Source organism: Sporothrix brasiliensis, assembly GCF_000820605.1.
Source record: "Sporothrix brasiliensis 5110 chromosome Unknown Cont21, whole genome shotgun sequence".
In the NCBI taxonomy this organism is placed as follows: Eukaryota; Fungi; Ascomycota; class Sordariomycetes; order Ophiostomatales; family Ophiostomataceae; genus Sporothrix; species Sporothrix brasiliensis.
This window is the reverse complement of record NW_024467140.1, coordinates 1,053,806-1,073,638: the sequence shown is the minus strand read 5'-3', so window position 1 is coordinate 1,073,638 and position 19,833 is coordinate 1,053,806. Positions and strand designations below refer to the sequence as shown.

The 19,833-nt window shown below is 54.5% G+C and overlaps 8 protein-coding genes across 8 annotated transcripts; 4 read left to right on the top strand and 4 right to left on the bottom strand.

The window, feature by feature from the left end:
- Window positions 1–1,023: 1,023 nt before the first annotated feature.
- Window positions 1,024–2,154, top strand: SPBR_05109 (uncharacterized protein; the record flags this gene model as incomplete). Its single annotated transcript, XM_040763386.1, has 3 exons — window positions 1,024–1,243; window positions 1,345–1,737; window positions 1,886–2,154. 3 exons carry the CDS (start codon window positions 1,024–1,026, stop codon window positions 2,152–2,154), a joined length of 882 nt encoding a protein of 293 aa, XP_040615348.1.
- Window positions 2,155–3,150: 996 nt separating this feature from the next.
- SPBR_05210 (uncharacterized protein) lies at window positions 3,151–4,054 on the top strand (the record flags this gene model as incomplete). The annotated part of the gene is made up of 3 exons (XM_040763487.1): window positions 3,151–3,280; window positions 3,328–3,662; window positions 3,722–4,054. 3 exons carry the CDS (start codon window positions 3,151–3,153, stop codon window positions 4,052–4,054), a joined length of 798 nt encoding a protein of 265 aa, XP_040615347.1.
- Window positions 4,055–4,535: 481 nt separating this feature from the next.
- On the bottom strand, window positions 4,536–5,822 carry SPBR_05029 (12-oxophytodienoate reductase; the record flags this gene model as incomplete). Its single annotated transcript, XM_040763306.1, has 1 exon — window positions 4,536–5,822. One exon carries the CDS (start codon window positions 5,820–5,822, stop codon window positions 4,536–4,538), a length of 1,287 nt encoding a protein of 428 aa, XP_040615346.1.
- Window positions 5,823–6,460: 638 nt separating this feature from the next.
- SPBR_05051 (uncharacterized protein) lies at window positions 6,461–7,690 on the bottom strand (the record flags this gene model as incomplete). Its single annotated transcript, XM_040763328.1, has 1 exon — window positions 6,461–7,690. The coding sequence occupies one exon, from the start codon at window positions 7,688–7,690 to the stop codon at window positions 6,461–6,463; it is 1,230 nt and encodes a 409-aa protein (XP_040615345.1).
- Window positions 7,691–8,135: 445 nt separating this feature from the next.
- Window positions 8,136–9,062, top strand: SPBR_05199 (uncharacterized protein; the record flags this gene model as incomplete). The annotated part of the gene is made up of 3 exons (XM_040763476.1): window positions 8,136–8,480; window positions 8,572–8,945; window positions 9,023–9,062. The coding sequence occupies 3 exons, from the start codon at window positions 8,136–8,138 to the stop codon at window positions 9,060–9,062; spliced, it is 759 nt and encodes a 252-aa protein (XP_040615344.1).
- A 1,762-nt stretch (window positions 9,063–10,824) lies between these two features.
- Window positions 10,825–11,347, top strand: SPBR_05367 (CBF/NF-Y family transcription factor; the record flags this gene model as incomplete). Its single annotated transcript, XM_040763644.1, has 2 exons — window positions 10,825–10,852; window positions 10,953–11,347. 2 exons carry the CDS (start codon window positions 10,825–10,827, stop codon window positions 11,345–11,347), a joined length of 423 nt encoding a protein of 140 aa, XP_040615343.1.
- Window positions 11,348–11,957: 610 nt separating this feature from the next.
- Window positions 11,958–13,505, bottom strand: SPBR_04945 (uncharacterized protein; the record flags this gene model as incomplete). Its single annotated transcript, XM_040763222.1, has 1 exon — window positions 11,958–13,505. The coding sequence occupies one exon, from the start codon at window positions 13,503–13,505 to the stop codon at window positions 11,958–11,960; it is 1,548 nt and encodes a 515-aa protein (XP_040615342.1).
- Window positions 13,506–15,071: 1,566 nt separating this feature from the next.
- SPBR_05421 (uncharacterized protein) lies at window positions 15,072–15,407 on the bottom strand (the record flags this gene model as incomplete). The annotated part of the gene is made up of 1 exon (XM_040763697.1): window positions 15,072–15,407. One exon carries the CDS (start codon window positions 15,405–15,407, stop codon window positions 15,072–15,074), a length of 336 nt encoding a protein of 111 aa, XP_040615341.1.
- Window positions 15,408–19,833: the final 4,426 nt, after the last annotated feature.

The following is a 19,833-nucleotide window of genomic DNA, read 5'->3' as shown; positions in this document are numbered from 1 at the left end:
GGCCGCTAGATACGATCAAAAAGAAACGGACGGGGGTAATAGGAAGGAAAACGGCGACTCTACACGACGAAGAACGCGTGTTTGATTCTTGGCGTCTAGTAGTAGAGGGTAGATGAACAGTTGAAAGGCGCTCACAGCGCATCAATGAAAATAGACAATGGGGACGAGGACTCAAAAAAAGCAAGATACCATGGCGAGGCATTGTACGATATTCACGAAAGTCGAAGACGTTTCCTCAGCGACGATGACAGGCTAGAATAATGACACACCACACGCAATCACGCCCCTGCGTTTTCACACACAGATGGGCAAAATAGGAAACCATGAGGTAGATGAGGCAAAGGAAGGTGCACGCAAGACAATGAAAAGGGAAGGAGCGGCCGGCAGAACGACGAGGGAAGAGCACAAATATACTAAGACGATCATTCACTACTGCATTGTTCTTTGCCAAAAGTACAAGCTGAAAGCATCCATACAGCTTAGAATATAAAGCACCCAATTCCGTTTGAATTTTAGGTGCTCTCTTTTCAGTTGTTTCTGCAAAAGAGGAAGTCGCGATGGAGGTAAAGCGAGGACAGTCGCAAGTTTTTGGTCACGCGGCCGTCTACGCAGCACCCGCACCTTCCTCGCACTCTCTCAGAGCTACCTCATCACGTATGGTGAGTTGCCACTGCTTCGTGGCTTCCTATTTTGTCAAGAAACTCCCATTGCTCCTTCCCTGTATTCTGGTATTGTTGCTTCTGTTTCTGGCTGATTTGCCCACTTCCATTGCTGTATTTATTCTCCCCCTTTCCGTGGACTTCATCTTCCTTCCCTTCCTTTTTCTTTCCTCCTCCTTCTCTCTCTGTGCTCTTCGGTCACTTTTTACTTCACTTCCTCTTCGTCACCAATTGGTTCTTCCATCCCAGCTTCATCAAGGACAAAAACATCGTCGACGACAACATCATCATACTTCCATATTGTCACATATTTGACATTATTGCACACTTCTCACTTCTGGCTATACTTCTTTCAACCAACGCCATGACTTCGCAGAATCCCACCGAGCCGCTCGAGAAAACCGCCGACAACATCGTTGTTGACGGCCAGGAGTTCCACTTGGTCACTCGCACAAAGGCGGCCACTCGGGGCCCGACTAACCTTGGAGCTGCCGGACCTCGCGAACCGGTCGCCGAGGAGAACCGTGTTCCTCAGGACAACGGGGCCCCCGTTTCATTTGTCTCGTCGACCAACACCTTGAAGAGTAAGCAATCGTCCATGGCCATTCATCAAATGCAATTTCCATTTCATCTCGTCACATCAGACCGACGCAAGCTGACGATTTCACTTTGCGTCACGCCACAGGACAGAAGACGGGGTTTGAGGCCGTGCCCTCGCAGCCCTCGTCCTATGTGGCCATGCCAATGAAGACGACGGGCATCACCAGCGGCCCTCCCCCGGCCCCGCCCTCGACCCCGAACGTCAAGCAGTCGGGATTTGCCGAGGACAAACGCAAATGCCCGGTCGTCCCCATCGAGCCAACGGTCATTGCGAAGCCAAGTGCCATTCGGGAATCGCTGCGTACCCATTTCCGCGCTCCTTTTGATGGAAGCATGTTCAAGACCTACGCCGAGATGCGCGGTGGCGCCGGCGATATCGACGACAACGACAATGCCAATGCCAACACCAACGGCAACAACGAAAAACGTGAACGCGAGTTCGTGCGGGCCCCATCGTCGGCCCCGCAGACGAGTACCGGTGCGTCGCCAATGCCTTGCAATGAAACTGAAGATGACGAAGGTTGGATGTTTGTGACGGGAGGCAAGTCTCCAATTGCAACGAGCCACTTGGGCTAAACAATGTTTTCTCTCTTTTTCTTTTCGTTTTCTTTTCGAATCAAATTTAGATGCTCTAGCCGACGACAATCAAGAGCTTCCTTGGCCCAAAGGCACGCTTTGGGACCACAGTGTGTCATACCAGACGACGCGGGAGGAGACGGAAGCGCGTGAGATGGGGGAGGCAAGCGAAAAGCTCGCAGAGCTCGAGCGTACCATGGCCAAAGAAATCCAGGCGATCAAGGAGCTCAAGGAGCTCAAGGCACTCACAATCAAGGAGCTCGAGGCTCTCAAAACCCAGGAGCTCGAGGTACCCATCGCGAAGAAGCTCGACGGATGAGATTGCGTGGAAGAAGGAGGATTGTGAGTGTTGCAGCAGCTTTCTGGTACGCGGGCGAGGTGGAAGAACGGTTGCTTTCTTTGCACATTTCTGTTTATGTTCATATCATGTAGGCCCAGACGGCCGTCATCTGATCGGATACGTGGATATCACGACTCCATTTCAATCTGTGTTTGCTGCTTAGGATTCAAAGGTGGACTTACTCTCTACAGAGGAAACTTGTCATTTGTTTCTATTTCTGCTTTTAGTTTCAGTTTATGGCTTCTGTCCAATGGGCAGGGGGTTATATCCGAAGTTATAGGCCAATTTCAACTCAACGTACTTTAGTTATGCACAATAGCAACGCAATGGAGGCACACATTTTACAAATGTATATTCTCTACGCAGCGGGCAAGAAGCGAGAAGGCGAGGATGACAGTTGAATCTTCAAGTGGCTGTGGTCTGAGATGGAGGCCTTCAGGTGACTATCAGCAAGGAAACGTGTGCTCAACAAGAACATTTGCGTACACGCGCCTCGAAGACTCGCTGTCGACGACTGCTCAACATGATTGTTCTCAGTGCTCTTGAGATCGCCATTATTGTCAGAATGGGGGACAACCGCACTCACGGCCATGAAGTCCCCCAGAAACCTAGCTCAATAGGGACTCATACTATCAAATAGACCCTGCACTGCCCCTATAGCCCTGTAACGCCCCCCGAGATCGCTTTGCCTTTGCGACCCCAGACTACCTTTACTGGGCAACGCTTTCCCCTTTCCCTTTTCCCTCTTCACACTCCATCACCCACCGTCCCGCTGCGTCCTGTCGCTCTTCGGTCATTTGGTGTCGGCACGATGGACGCATACGTTGAGTACGACTACGACCTTCTCCACACGTCGTTGTCGTCGTGGTTGCCGTCACTTCTCCCAACGGTATGAGAATCTGGTGGTAGACGACGAGACGTATGATTGAAAACAACAGTAGCAGCCACCACCATCAACACCACACAAGAACAATCATGGCTGAACTCGACCAGATCCTTGCCAGGTACACCCACCCGAACACCAGCAGCCTCCACGGGGCATCCTTTGTCGCGGTCGACCGCGATGGCCCACGACCTGTACCGCGACGCTTTTGGCCGCATCAAAGTCGACCCCAACAACCCAGACGGCAGCACCGTGACCTGGGTCGCCAGTCAGAGCAAGCAGCCAGAGCAAGCTGACCACGTCTGTGGCTGTGATGCAAGCCGTCGAGCAGGGCTTGATTGGGCTCGACGACGATGTGCGCAAGGACGTGCCGGCCTTGCGTGGCATGCAGGTCCTCATGGGCTTTGACGACCAGGGCCAGCCCACCCTGGAAGAAGTGGCTGAACTGCTGACGCTTTGCCACTTGGTGTCCCATACGTCGGGGTTTGCCTACGATGCTCGTCATCTGCTGCTTGTCAAGTACGCCCAGTGGGCCGGCCGAACAGCCAACATGTTTGGACACCATGGACGGGCAGACGCATCCCCTCACCTTCCAGCTGGACATGTGGTTGAGAGACTAACGGGTGACACCCTTGACGCGTTCCTGTAGAAGAACATTTGGAGCCCTGGCGCGACCAGCACGACATTCTTTCCGGCGAAACGCGGCCTGACTCTCGCAATGGGACAGCTACTCGGAAGTCCGCCAGTGCCCTGTGCGGACTAGTGAACAGGGACGACGTCGTGGGCCGCGAGAGTGTCCGCCGGCGCAGCAAAGGCACCATCAGCCGGGACGGTCTTCCTAACCTGCTGTGGTTCGTCGACCGCACGAGCAGTATGGCGGCCACCTTTTTCACACAGAACATGCCCATGGATGACGCCGAGGCGCGGAAGCTGTGCACCAAGCCGGAGGAGGCGCTGTACCGGTTGGTGACGGCCAAGGCCAAGGAGACGAAGTAGAGGGGTCTTGGATGTGTATTTGGACAAATTCCACAAGTTTGCAACAAAGTTTTGCCATTACCGACTGTCTTCCGGACGAGGGAGACTGGCTAGGTAGGTCACGTAGAGTCTCGGGTTTCAAGCACCTCCTCGCATTGTCAAGCCGTTTTGGTTGGGGCCAGCAGGGAGCGCAGAATTCACTCTTTCCGGACAGGCTCTGTGACGTGATTCTTCGCTCATTTTTTATTTCACTTTTTTAATTATATTTTCCGTAACATTTCTTTCCCCCCAAGTAAAGAAAGTCGAGCGAGGAAAGCACAACTGGCACAAACCCACCGCTCATTGGCTAGCTCAGTCCGTTATTGCCTAAACAGGAAATTTCTTAATTGACCTGTGTTACAGTGGACATCAGCGCTACACGCTCCTGCCAGCCAACTGAACGAAGGCCTCGTTCGTACTTGTTTTCACAATACACTACCTCCCGCCTTGTTTTCGTCTGCTGTCACCCTGTTTCTTGTTTTGCCTTGGCTTCCTCCTCTTCCACCCACGTCGGATAGTCCACATAACCGTGCTCACGCACGCCGTCCCAGCTGCCATACAACCGGCTGCGGTCAACCGCCGCCAACGGTTTGCCGAGTCGCAGCCGTTCAGGCAGGTCGGGGTTGCTCACAAACATGCGAGCAAAGGCCACAGCGTCCCATTTCCTCGAGCTGAGTGTCGTGCTCTCGACGTCTTGAGACGACGTCCACCCGCCGCCACAGACTATACAGGGGATGCCGGCGGCGGCGAGGATGGCGCGGAACGGCTCGTTCGAGATGGGCAGGCCGGGCTGCGTGCTGCTCCACGACGTGCGGAACGCTGCGGCCGTGGCGGCATCGGCATCAATGCGGTCGAACCGCGGCTCGATAAAGTGGACATACGACAACGTCTCGCCGGGGGCAGCCTTTCCGTACCGCTCTGCCAGTTGGTCACAGAGATACGACCACGTCTCGACCCGCTCGTCGCCCCTCGTGCCTTGGTACAGCCCCGCGGGCTCGAGCCGGACACCGACGTTGCCAGCGCCGGCGGCGGCCTCGACCACGGCACCAATGAGGTCGAGCGGGAATTTGCAGCGTTTCATCAAGGACCCGCCGTAGGCGTCCTCTCTCAGGTTCAGGTTGGAGTGCAAAAACTGGTCCAGCAGGTTGCCGTTGCCGCCGTTGATCTCGACCCCATCGAACCCGAGCGCCAGGGCGGTGCGTGCCGCTCGTACAAAATCGGCCGTCGTCTGTGCAATGTGGGCGTCTGTCATGGCCGTCGAGGGGAAGTCGGAGTATTTCACCTTTTCTTTCTTTGCGTCCCTCGTTCGGAAGGGGTAGGTCGCCTCAGGATCGTCCCACGGCACCGAGCTTGCCGACACATGCGTGCCCGGCCCGCCCGTAAAGTGCGGAATGGTGGCGCGGCCGGCGTGCCACAATTGGGCATAGACAAAGCCGCCACGGGCGTGCACAGCATCCACGACAGCCTTCCAGCCGGCATGCTGTGCGTCGTCGAAGAGACCGGGGACTTGGGGCATCCCCGAGGCTTCAAGAGACGGCGGGATGCCTTCAGTGATGAGCAGACCACCCGGAGATGCGCGCTGGATGTAATACTGTGCAACAACGTCGTCGGCGAGCCACACGTCTCCGGCCGTTTCTTTTGTCTGCTCGAACAATAAACCCCGATTGCGTGTCATGGGCGCCATGACAACGCGGTGGCGGAGTTGGATGCGGCCATTGGCGATGGCGAGCGGGGAAAAGAGTGTGGACATTGCAGGCGACGGCTGTCGTCAAATGTTGCGGTCCAAAATATAAGCACCTGTTGAATTCTAACAGAGAAACTGACTTAAATTATTTTCTACGTCCAAGTTCGTTCGCGACGTCACTCCTCAAACAAACACGGATCAACTTATTGAACCAAGCGCTAACTGCATGCATAGTCAAGAGTCTCCTGCCAGATCTTGCGTGCTTCTGGCCAAACATGGCGAAACCGATACCGGCCAACGCTGCAACGAAAAAGCACTTAAGTGTGCTGGAAAGGTTGCGAACAGAATCTGTTGCTCCGCACGGAGGAAAACACGCGAGTTTACAAGCTAGAATTCGATAATGAAGGAAGTGACAATGCAGCCGACGTCAATTTAAACTCTTCCTTCTGTGGCAGATGAGGCAGAAGGCGCTTGTGCGTGGCCAAAGTTGGTTGCACCGACTGGCTATCCTTTGGCACCGACGGCGATGACATATTGACAAGGCCAGCGACTTGACAAGGCTCGTGGTTGGCCAACTTTGAAGCTGTCAATTCTGAGGAGACTCTGTCCCCCCTTATGGGTCATTTTCTATAGTTCTAGACATTCTATGTTTTACTGGAGCCGTTAAAGACAATGAATAGAGGGTGCCTTCGCAGTCATCATACCTAATGAAAACCGAGTCCACTCACGTCCGCACTCAGAGGCCGACCCTGCACCATCTCTGCCAGAACCATACCCGTACCGGGACCCATGCTGATGCCCCAGGGCCCGTGACCTGCCGACGCAAACACGCCACCGTTGCCACCGGTCCTGCTGTCCTCCACTGTCGTTTCTTTCAGTTCTTCATCGAGCAACCGCAGCACCAGTGGTGCCCCCCACGGCGTCGCCGGGCGGTGGCACAGCCCTGTTCGCAGCACTTCCACGTCGTCCTCGCCCAAGATGCGCTTGCACGTCGCCAACAGGTCATCCAGCTGGTCCTGCGACGGGACGGAGTCTGTGGCTGTTGCGGGCAGCGGGATTGTCGACGAGTTGAGGCCGGCCAGGTACAGCGTGCCGTTGGCACGACCAAAGATTTCGGGGCAGTACTGCATGGGACCGCCGGCTGCGAACAGGGCGAAGCAGGGCATTGCGCCGGTGTGGTCCTTGGCTTGTGGCTGCACCACCAACGAGTGCCCGGCGTAGTTGTGGACCGGCAGCGGCCGCCGGGCCGCGTCGTCGGGGAACAGCTCGGCAAACACGTGCGGTGTCCAGCAGCCCGCCGTAAGCACGAGGCGCGTGCAGGCCAGCACCGTCTCCTGTCCGTCCTGCTCGATCGTCACCGACGCCAGCTTGCCGGCGTCGTCCTTGCCCACGCGCACAGCACGCGCCGGCTGGTGCAGCTGCACGCCGCGCCGCAGGCCCTGCTCCAAGAGGCACTCGCAAAACAGCTTCGGCTCCACTTGGCCGGCCGTGCCGTCGTCGGCCAGCACCTCGACATGGTCGCCCGCCTGCCGGCGCAGCCAGCCCGGCACACTCTTGTCTGCGCCCGCCAGCGCCGGCGCGGCCGTCGACCGACTCGTCCCTTGCCGCAGCCAGTCCTCGCCGCGTCGCCCGCCACTCGCGCCACCAGGAAGACGATAGCTCAACGCAGTCGACAGGGCATACCCCCACCGTGCGGCGCCGTTGTGCTGTGCGGCCAGTGCGGCGTGCTGGTCAAACGAGAGGGCGGCCAGACTGGCTGCATCGGAGGCCATCCAGTCGCGGGCCAGAAAGCCGCCGGCGAAGCCCGACGCGGACGCGAACAAGGTGTCTGCGGTCTCGACGAGGTGGATGCCGCCGTTGCTGGTGTCGTGCTCGGCCAAATAGTACGCCGTCGACACTCCGACGATGCCAGCGCCGATGATAACCGTCGCCATCCGTGCTGTGTTTATTCGATGCGTATTTTGACCTGCCTTGGCAATACACGAGTCGGGTGGGAAGACAACGGGGAAAGCGACTCGGGTGGGAAATGGTAGTTGACAAACAACCTGGCAAAGAATGTGAAGGATTCGACAAGGCCGACGAAAGAGTCGGGATACAGGATATGCAGGCACAAGTAAGACGGCGAGGGTAGGGCGAAAAAAGTACTTATAAAAAGAAAAGGAGCTACGCCGACGCCGCTTTCTCACGCCTCTTTCAACCCCACACTCTATCGAAGCGTTCAGAAACGAGCTTCGACCTCCGAAATTTGACTCGCGACCAAGACAACCGAAACTACAACCAAAACTACAACCGGGAATTGACAGTCAGGAATTGACAACCCGCACAATCCCACCTCACGATACACCGCGTACAGCAGTACAGAATACCACGACAACCGCCATGAGCAAGGTCGTCCTCGTCACCGGCGCCAGCCGCGGCATTGGTCTCGCCGTGGCCCACCACCTGCTGGCCCATGCGCACAAGGTCGTGCTCGTGGCCCGCGCGGCGGAGCCCATGGCCGCGCTCCAAAAGGCGTTTCCGGACCAGGTGGCCTACAAGGCGACCGACGCCACCGACTACGCGGCGCTGGCCAGCACGGTCGACCTGGCCGTGTCGACCTGGGGCCGGCTCGACGGCGTTGTCATCAACCACGGCGCGCTGACGCCCGTGCAGCGGCTGGCCGATGCCGATCTGGATGCGTGGAAGCGTCTCTACGACATTAACGTGTTCAGCGCCTTGGCCTTGGTAGGTGGCCCTTTTTTTTGTGGCGCGCGAACACTCATGCTCATCTCATGCTCATCTCATGCTCATCTCATGCTCATCTCATGCTACGCAGGCCAAGGCTGCACTGCCCGCCCTCCGCGCCGCCAAGGGCCGCATCGTGCTCGTCTCCACCGGCGCCAGCAAAAAGGGCTACGCCTCGTGGGGCGCCTACGGCAGCTCCAAAGCCGCGGCCAACGCACTCGTACAGCACCTGGCCGTCGAGGAGCCCGAGATTGTGTCGGTGGCCGTGGCGCCGGGCCGCGTCGACACGGACATGCAGAAGCAGATTCGCGACGAGGGTGCCCGCGGCGGCATGGACGCCAAGGTGCTGTCGACGTTTGTCGATGCCTACGCGGACGGCAGCCTCAGCCCACCCGAGAAGCCGGCCGAGGTGCTGGCGAAGCTGGCGCTCGAGGCGGCGCCCGAGCTGTCCGGCACATACTTCAAGTGCGTTCTCCCGTCTTACCCTCCCCCCCTCTCCGCAATTATTCTACAATGCCCCCTCTACGATGCTAACAGAATAGCTGGAACGATTCGCACATGGGGACGTATCACTGGTCGTAGACGGTACGGAGGAATGCTACAAGCTGCGAGGACCGGCCGGGGACGGCGAAGACGACAAAGACTGCTGAGGACCTAGACGTTCTGACCGTGTTAGCATTGGTCTTTTGTCATGTTGCGAATTTTTATACGATAGGAACAGACACAACAACAAGGCAAAGAAGCGCATCAGTCGAAAGATGAAAAGCTCATTGATAGGTATCCACATGTAGTTTCGGTATTAGCATGGAATATCAAAGTGTTACATCACGCGCGCTCCGTTGCCCTGTTGTCGAGGTATGTGTGCTTTGTGTGTATCATGTTGAAAGTCTTACATTTGACGTTGTCGAAGATTCGTGTCAGGTTTGTTGCCAAAGGTAGTAGAGTTGACTGAAGAGTAAATCTTGGTACAAAGTTAGCGTTGGCAAGCACCAAATGCAAACTAAACCAAGGCGAGGGAGTAGCCCCAAAAGCAGAAAGGCAGCAAGATCAGGAACAAAGGGTTTTCTCCGTCATGAAATGTCGGTATTTGATAGTACATAGTTCGAGCATCATGTAGACTGCGAGGCGATGGAATACGAGGAAGGAAAAGAGCATACCACATGAACGTCTGCAAACGTCGAGAAACGCAAAAGGGTCTAAAATGTATTTCCAGGCATGGCACCTTTTCGAAAGTTAGCAACAACGCTCGACTAAGGCTGGAGAGAGGCACGTCGACAAGAGAAGAGCCGAGGACAAGGAAATGGAAATGGCCAGTATCAGAGACGTCCGTTTGGAAAGACAGTGTCAATCACCATGGTTTAGTATGCCTGGGGCGACGAAAAGCTCATCATGTTAAGGGCCAGTGGAGCGGACAGGAGAGGGAAGCGAGGATGAGCGAAGCGAGAGAGAAAGGAGCGGGAGCGCATACTAACCAGATAAAAAGAGTATTCACAAAAAGGAGTTCCAAATATCGCGAGATGGCGGAATCGCGAGAAACAGAAAAGTAAAAAGCAGACGAGGCAGCATTGCAACGCTTGTTCCAATGTCAGGCGTCCGAAAAGAACACAGTAATAAGAAACGCGTAGAAGCGACAAGGACGCGGAGAGAAGATCGACTGTGCTCAAAAATGTGAGAGAAGAAGGAAATACAGAGAGAAGAGAATTTGGCTGCAAAAGCCTTTTGTAGCTGGCGAGAAAAAAAAGAATCCCATAAATTAAAGTGGGTCGTCTCAGGGCGGTGAAGCTATTGTCCTAAGAACTCCACTGCCTTACATAAGGATCGCGCTTTGCTGTTTATTTTCTGCCCCTCCCATTGCCTAAGAGAGCTTTGGCTATTTAAGTCCTCCAGGGTCAAGCATATGAAAAGGCAGAGGGCCCGCCGCCCCTCGCCCACCTTCTACTTGCTGCAGACGTCGAGACGTTCCGAGGACAGCCAACACCAGCAATCACTTTAGCGTCGCAGCTCCAATTCCATGTACAAAACAACACGCCCAACATCCACATCAAAGAGACGCATCATACGCTAAATCCTCCACGCATTAACGACATCTCTGTCGACGCGCTTTGTCACTCAACGTCCGTCTGGTCAATTAAGAGAAGGACAAAGTATTATTTCAGAAAACAACGTACCGGCAAAGAGACCTCGCTCTCATTATCCCATCGCCAACGTTTGCGAGACGAAGCCTTCGAGCTGTCCACGACATACAATCAACGCGTTCTGTCCACGCTTCGAGAGCAACAGCTGCAGCCAACTCTGCACATTTCCGTTTCTGTCGACGTTACAGTCACACAACCATCACCGCACAATGTCTGACCACGAAGGCGATTTCGGTGGTACGTCCTCCCATATATATGCTTCCTCCCACTTGCTGTCCTTTTTTTTTTTTTTTTTTTTTTTAACCTACCCCCCTGTTCACGCTCTGACAGTCGGCAGGCAACGACGACCTCTCCCTCCCCAAGGCCACCGTCCAGAAAATCGTCACCGAAATCTTGCCGCCCAGCATGGGCGTCGCCTTTTCGCGCGACGCCCGCGACCTGCTGATCGAGTGCTGCGTCGAGTTCATCACGCTCATCTCGTCCGAGGCCAACGAGATCTCGGAAAAGGAGGCCAAGAAGACGATTGCCTGCGACCACGTGACGCGCGCGCTGGAGCACCTGGGCTTTGCCGAGTACGTCGGCGCGGTGCTGGAGGCGGCGCAGGAGCACAAGGAGGTGCAAAAGGGCCGCGAGCGGAAAGCGGACAAGTTTACGCAGAGCGGCATGACGCTCGAGGAGCTGGAGCGGCTGCAGCAGGAGCAGTTTGCAGAGGCGGCGATGCGGCACGGATAGGCGACGGCGTTGTGTGTTTGGTAAATTTGTTTTGTCTTGTCAGCATCGTTCTGTACTTTGGCGTTTGCGTAATGGCGTTTCGGCTGGGCGGCAACCGGTGGTGTTGCCCGACTCTCGGGACTTTGTGACTCGTTTACTGCGTTCATCTACGAGCACGATTCACTCTTCGTCACTCACTTCTCAACCTTCACAGCGTATGAAGACTTGGTATTACAAAAACGGAAATATATTGGCGGTATACAACTAAGGAAAGCAAAAAGTAAAGTAAATCAGGGAGTGTACACGTGCATTCTCGTCTGAAAAACTGCAGCAATCCAAAGAAGCGTGTGTTCAAAGGACAGGATAAAAATATGGAAATGGGGTAGTCGAGAAGGGCAATAATAAAATAAACACCAAATCTTAACTGCAAAGGGACAAGATACAAAAAGAAAGAGAAAACCAGAAAGAAAGCGGGCAGACGCAATGAGATAGGAAATATAAAATACGCATGTGTGTGTTTGTGTGATGTGTTGAGCGGGGCAGCTGTGCAGTGTTGCATAAACAAAAAGGCGTTCAGTCTGCTATCGTATCCATCAAGATCCAAAAGGAAAAGAGGCAAAGACTCTCCTTTTCAAGCAGAGTTCGACTTTGCGTCGTCGTCCTCGTACGGTGGCAGCTCCTCGATCGACGGCGCAGCCATCAGGCCAGCCTTCTCCTCGTCGACGGCCGCCTCATCGCCGTGGCGGTCAACGGCAGCCGCAGCAGTCTTCTTGCTCTTGCAGCAGCGGCGGGTGTGACCGACAGCCTTGCGACGGAACAGCACACGCCACGCGCCAGCCACAAAGGTGCCGACAGCGACACCAATGACGCTAACGGCAATGCCGGTAGCGACGCCGAACAGGATAGGCAAGAGAATGTGCGACACGAACTTGCGGGCCAGCTTCGCCCAGCTATGGTGGCGCATCAGCTTGTGGTGGCGGTGGGGCTTGTCCTCGTGGGTGTCGTTCTCGTCGTCCTCGTCGTGGTGGTGATGGTGGTGGTGGTGGTGGTGGTGACGGTGCGGCTTGTCCTCGTCGTCGCCGTCGCCCTTGCCGCCAAATGCCTTGGCCATGGCCTTGCCGGCGCAGCCGCCACGGTGCGCCTTGATGCCGGACTTGATCAGGACCTTCCAGCGGCAGAGGAAGTTGGAGCACGCGTCGAGCTGCTCCTTGAGCTCGGCCATGCGGTCCTCGGCCGGGGGGGCGGCGACCTCGCCGTCGCCCTCAATGTCCACGCGCGCAATCATCAGGCCGCTCTCGGGCGTGCGGATCAGATGAATGTTGACGGCCGGAATGCCCCGGATGAACTCGCCATTGACCTGGATGATCTCGAGCGACAGCGCGACAGCCTCCATGCCGTTGCTCTCGTCCTTGCCGACGGCCTTGGTCTGCATGGCGTAGCCCAGAGGCACCTTGACGAGGTGCTTGCCGTGCTTGCCGTGGTGCTTCTTGAGGTGGAAGTCCTTGCCGTCCTTGAACTCCTTGTGCTTCCAGTGCTTGGCCTCGAAGCCCTCGTCGTCGGCGTGATGCTTCCGGTGGCGCTTCTTCAGCTCCTCGCCGTGGTCATCGTGCTCGTGCTCGTGCTCATGCTCGTGATCATGCTCGTGTTCGTGCTCCTCATGATGCTTGCCCTTGTGGTGCTTTCCCTTGTGGTGCTTTCCCTTGTGGTGGAAGTGGTCCGGCGCCTGCGTGGCCATCAGACCGTCGCCGTTGATGTCCACGTTGGGGTACACCTCAAAGTGGTTGACCAGCAGGTGGTCGCCGTCGGCCTGGTGGTCGATCTTGAGGAAGAGGTTGATGTGGTTGTCGACGTTGGTCAGCGTCACAATCTGGCCTTCTTCCGTCGTCTCGCTATTGTCGTCGTTATCCTCCTCGTGGCCATGGCCATGCTTGCGGATCTGCATGGAGCAGCCCGGGCAGGGCACCTTGACCTTGGTGAACTCGTGGTAGAACGGGCCGGCCATGGCCGCCGGGACGACGGTCCCAATCTTCATCGCGGCCGGCGCGTCCGCCATCGCCTCGCCGTTCTTGCCGCCGCGCTGCGACTGGCGCTCAAACTCGACATCGATGGGCGGCGGGAGCAACAAGGCAGACGCCGTCGACGACGCCAGCGCCGCGGCGAGCAGTGCCTTGGGCAACATGGTGGTCGGGTGGCCGGTGTTCGGTGATCGGTGTTGTGAGATGTGGCAGGTGGTTACAGTCGATGCCACCAGCCAAGACTTTTTCAATGTCTTAGACGGGATGCAGGGGCGATCTTCAACGATGGAAAATGGAGTCGTTCGATACCGACATCGAAATCGGATCGGGCGTTGTGGGCTGGGCGAAATCCGAGAGACGAAAATAAAAAAAATCGAAATCGTATGGCGATGCCAAAAATAAAAGAAAAGGGAGAAAATTGAAAGACGCAAAGGAATGCAAAAGAGTCCGAAAACATACGAGACAAGAGGGTGTGAAAGGGTGGCGAATACAAATACGGGGGTACCATTACAAGGCAACCGGGTTTGGATATGGGACATGCCACTGGAAATTGGGACATGACGAAGCCCATCCTCCACTGTTTGCGCATTAAACTGGAGCCTACGCCAGGGCATGGACAGCCCTGCGGCATGGTCGGAACGCCCATACAGTGACCCCACCAGCCAGGGATCCTGACGTGGCTTTGGGTGTTACGGAATTGCGTGGCATGGGCCCACAAAAATGCCAGGCGCTTACCTAAAACAGGCCGCACTAGTCTTGTTTCGGGCTTCTCACTCTGCCTTTGTCATCCATTCAGCCCCTCTGATTCGCCCGGTGCCAAGAAATTGCTGTTCTGTTCGGCGGGGAGGCATACGTAATCGATGCCTCAGGCCAAAAATGCACATAACGCTCTGACCGATGGTTGCTTTGGGGTGTATGAGTTGCACGTGCAGTGTCACGAGCTCAGCTTTTGTTTACTTTCTCCCGTTCTGCCCCATTCCAAAGCCAACGCTCCTCCTGCCCTGTCGCATTTGCTCTTTAAGGTTTTGTTTTTCCCGGTTGTGACGGCATACCAATAATGCATGGCCAATAATATAAGCACCAGGTTTCCCAGCAAATATATTAACGAAACACAAAGTGCTACTCCTTGCATTGTCCATGTGCGCATCGTAAATTGCCTTGGATGCACGTAACCGTCCCATCTGCCCGCTTCGGTTGCCGGGCGATTTTCTAGAGGGCCGAGAGGCTCAACGAAACAATAAATTGAATTCCATAAATAATCAGTTCGTGTTTGTGATGTCACGTGCATTGAAACCACTCAGGTGCAAGAGACCAGGTTGCTTCACGCTTCATTTCACATTGCAATACAAGTGTCGGCATAGAAAGTCACTGCTGAGGAAAGTAAAGAGACTTGGAAAATTGAATGTGAAATGAAGTCAAAAGAAAAAAGTTGCCCAAAAGCCCGTCTAAGTCTGTGGCGTCGTGCCTTTGCGCTCCAACATTGTGAGATCCAGTGTAACATGTCTGCTTCCCTTTTCTTTGTGACTTTTTGGCGGCTTTGCGCCGTGCCTCCTCTTCCTTTGTGAACCCAAAAATGTGGTTTTTTTTTGCCCAGCCCAAAACTGATAAAATATCAAATGACACAATGTCGATCCAGAAACAAACAAAAAAGTCCAAGTCATGACAAAATCGTAACGCAAATGAAACAAAAATATTAACAAATGAAAGTAGCGCTCCACTGCGCAATCCGCTCAGAGGATCACACACCGGTGCCCCGTCTCTCGTCGACGCCGCCGGACCCGGCGACTTGACGACGGCTGGTGCTGTGCCATCTTGTCCTCGACCTCAAACGCCGGGTCTGTGTCTTCGCGCCGCAGCATCTGACGACAAAGGTCGACAAACACCTCGTCGACGTTTGTCCGCGTCCGCGCACTCGCTTCGTAGTAAGGGGCATTCCATCGCTGTGAGAGTGTAAAGGCTTTGCTCCGGCTGACGCCGCGCTGGTCCTCGAGATCGGCCTTGTTGCCCACAATGACAATCGGTGTGTTTTCGTCATCCTTGACCCGGATGATCTCGTCTCGGAGCATTGTCAGTTCGGAGAGCGACGATGGTGACGTGATACTGAAGACAAGTAAAAAACCTTGCCCTGTCTTCATGTAAAGATCCCGCATAGCCACTACTTGTTGTTAGTATTTTTTTATTTCTCGATCAAAGGGCCAACGTTTGCCACAGGTACATAATTTGTGCGTGGTCTTCACTCAAAGACACTCGGTGCAACATGGTCTCAAAGCTCGTGCCAACGGAACGGGGCGTGAGGTACGCGGCATCACGCATCACTGCAAAAGCGTATCGGGTAAGGTTTGAGGGCCGTAGTCAGGACGTACCAAATTGCTCGGTCCCTGCGGTATCCAAACTAAAACACATAGGTCAGTGATTCTGTTGACGGTACACAACGCCCGAATGCAGAATGACGGGCAGGAGGGCACTACTCACATCTCCAAGACAATTTGTCGTCCCTATACGTGTGCCATGAGAAGTGGTTAGTGTCTTCGGCTGTCTCGTGCTGGGACTTGTTTCTTGCCACGGTAGCTCGCAGCTCGCAGTCTGCAACTCGTAATTGAGAACGACTCACATCAACGGAGACCTGTGTCCGATACGAGTCCTCGATTGTCGGGTCGTAGCTCTCAATCCATTGGTTGTGGACAAACTGGGCTGATGTCGGACAACACACTTGTTAGTACGGCTGAAATTGGCAGGGGCGACGAAACGACAAGACATCCACGTCTTTTGGGCACATGCAAACACGCCTGCGCGAGCACATGGTGCACATGTCCAAGCTTTCGGTCATTCTGTCTTGAGAATATCCCGCCAGCAATGGGCCAATTCTTCTTCGCAGGCCAAGCCGAAGATGCCCACCGGATGCAAGTGCGCCGTGAAAGGCACAAAATGACACGCGAAAAAGGCCAAACTCACCTGTCAGACAACTCTTTCCGACGCCACCTAATGTTGAAGTCAGCGCTTAGGCCTCGAGGAACACACGAATCGGGTGAATAGGTGGCGAGATCAGCCCAGGTTGCCTGAAAGCACAGAAGAAGACGATGACGGGCCGTAGGTGAGTGAGCGCAAAGTGGGAGAAAGTGCATATGTGGGCAAGCGTACCTGCGCCAAGAACAACAATATGACATTCTCGACTAAATGTTCATAGCCATTGGGCATCAGCAAATGTGTTTCAAAAGTGGCTTGCATGTAGGGCCCGAGTGTACAGATGTGAATGGAAAATTCAAAAGACAGCGTGTCTCTGATGCCTCTTACCTGGGTTGGTATCGAGGAGCCATGGCTGGAGATGTGATGTGAGGTAGTTTCAAGAGCCGTTCCTCTGATTTACTTTTCGTTTTCGAGTAACCCCCACGCCAGTTCAGGCCGTGGGTCGCTTTCGTTTGCGGGTGCCCAACTGGTCAATGCGCAAAACCGTTGTAATCAAGGGTGAAGAACGGCAGAGTCGAGCTCCAAGAAAGACAATTAACAAAACGTTAGGTAGAGGGTGGATGCCAACAAGGATATTCAAATTTTTCTGCGATTTGCAAAAAGACGCATAAGATACGTCGAGGCGTGATACACGCGTCGTCAGTGGTGCCGTGAGAATGCGACTGAGGTTGGTATCGCTGCCGTTCGATTTTTCCCAGAATATGGAATGAGATCAAATATAAATAAACGTAATGTGGAGGATTGTCGAAGCAGGGTACGGAGCTGGCCGAGAAGGTGGTGTGGGGTGTGAGTGGTAATGGAAGACAAAAAGGTACAGAGTACAGAATAGAGGAGAGATATGAAAGGATCAGTCGAAAAGGGGACCGAGAAAAGAGAGAGGGTCCAAGAGAAAGAATTGGGAGAGGGAGAAGAAAGCAGCCGTTTGAGGCCTTTAATAGTGTCCCAAGGATTGTTGTCGACACAATGGCGAGAATGGGTGCCGTTGCGTGTGAGATGCAAACTGGTGTGTATGCATGAGTATGAGAGACTGATGGAAAGTCGGCGTTGAGGCGCGTGTCAGATTTATTGCGTTCCGGGAGTGCAGGGCAAAGCCAGGGCGTACGTTCAGAGTCGGGTCTCAAAGAGGAGCTACTTGTAATAAGTTTGGCGGAGGTTTTGAGGCAGACCAGTGCAAGGCGGAGGAATGAATTGCAACGAACGAGACCGAAACTGGCTCAGTTCGCGAGAGCGAAGCAAGTAAAATGGCAGAAGAGCGTGTGTCACGGCTGAGAACGCGGATGACTGGAGATGAACAGAAATGAAAAGAAGGAGAAAAAGGAAGACAGATATATCTCAGCAAGGTAAGGGCGCTGAGTCGGTCTCAAGCTTGGTCGGCCTCTGTTGGTCGTAAAGTTCCGACTTGTTGTGATGACATGTGCTGTATTTTAGCTGGCTGAGGCGAGGCGGCAAGAGAAATTAAGTCATGAAACTCAGGAAGGAGAAAAAAAGAAAAAAGAGATACACTCTTATTTCTCTCTAAGACAGGCCCAGACAGCTAGTAGGAACAGGGGTCCAGTGATCGGCCCCGAAAGACTGGTGACTGGAAGCGTGAGGCGTAAGTGGAGAAGCAGAGCTAAACGGCTGAGACGGGCGAGACAGGCGGGTGGAAGGGCGGCGCGCGGCGCGTGTGGGCACACAGCGAGTGTATGAACAAATCAGTCGATGGTATGCGGAGCGAGAGTGTGGGTGTGAGACTCGGATACCGTTTGGTGAGCTTCCAAGTCGCAGGCCCAGCGCTGTTTCAGGACTATACGGATGAGTGGCCTCGCTGGAGTTGGAGTGGGAGCCTGGAGCCAGGCAGGGAGCTGGTCTTGTTTTGTTGACTGTTCTGGGTGTCTTGTTTGTGCTTCTGTCGTACGTGGTGTTTCTCGACGCTTGTCGTCGGGTTGGCGGTGCAATTTTGTCTTGATTTTGAAGGCAGAGCTCTCGTTATTGTTGGTATTGCTGGCTCGATCGGTGCCAACGGGAGAGTGAGTGAGCTTTTAATATTACCCGTACCATACCAGGCAATTATAAAAGGGTTGGTTAGTATGGTCCGGAGTCTGACGAGGCGCGATGCGTAGTCTTTGCACACACGGAGAATGTGATGGACGAGACATAAAAAGCGGGAAGCAAACGAAGCACGGAAATGGCAAGGATTGCAGGTGGCAAGGTGAAGCGGTATATTTGGTGAAGGGGGCAGGGAGAAAGAGGGAGAATAATAAGACCCCACGACGAAGAAGGTGTTGGCCAAAACGGGAGGAAGTTGTGGAAGGTAAGAGCGAGGGATCCTCACAAACTATTGTCCTATGTACGCCGTATTGCGGGTGGTGCTGGGGAAAGGCGGAAGGTACGGACTACACATGTACACCTTGGCCGTGGCAGGAACATAGACGGCCGGCCTGCTGCTTCCCCTTGCTTGGTCTATGGCCTTTTTTTTTTGTCAATTCAAAGTCGGTCGGTCCTTCTTCTTTTGGCAGGTTTTCTTACCCCAGATAAAAATGATTTCAGCGCTACGAACAAACTGTCATAGTGGCGGCCAGCTGTCGGATTAATTCTTGCTGGTAAATGCACATATGGAGTACTCGTACACTGACAGTTTTGGCCCGTCGCCTCGTCAATCTTTCCCGATCAGACCTTTCGTCCCCCCCCCCCCCTCCGTCGGGGTCGCGGGTAAAGCTGCTGCGAGATGGTAGAGGATGAAGAAAGAACACAAATCGAGATGACCAAAAAAAAATCTTCAGGTGCAAGGGACAATTCACACCTACACATCCGTTACGACAAAAACCGGGCCAGGTATGGAAGGAGCAAGGGGTCGTTCAGACCAGGCCCGTCCAGGCCATTCCAGATAGGCGAGGGCAAGCTCGACGAAGAAAACGGAGAAGAAAAAAAAAATCAAAAAGTCCCCTTGCCAAAACGAGCACAGAAGCTGCGCGAGAAAGGAATGTGCATTAGCGGCCTCTTTCTTCCTTTTTGTTCTCTGAGATTGTCTTTTTTTTTTTTTTTTTTCACCTGAATCCGGATACAGCAGGGAGGGTACCAGGGGGAAGAAATGGACATGGGGTCGAAATCCGTTGCAGAGACAAGTCGACGTCCGAATCTGCAGACGGGCACGAGAGGACAAACATATGGGGATGAAATACAGGGGGCCTGCAGCGAGTAGGGAAACAAGAGCAACTGAAAGAGAAACTGATGGGCGAAGAAGACCAAAAAGAGCGCAGCCTACCGACAGCTCCACCCGATGGAGACGCTACGGAGTAGCTGCCGGAACCCATTCGTTGGGCTGGGACATTTTAGGCGCATAACGAGCGCTGTGGTTGGGCGGTCTTTCCAGAAAACGGTTTAGTTGGGGGGTGATATGGCTCCTCTTTTGTCTCTCGTCGGCTTCTCTGTTTTGTTTTCTGCAGGAAAGCCTGTCCTGGAAAGGCGCGGCCGGAAAAGCAGACCAGAGGGGCCGGACGGAACGCAAGAAAGGGGAAAGAGGAAGGAGGTAAGGGCAGACGCAGGTCG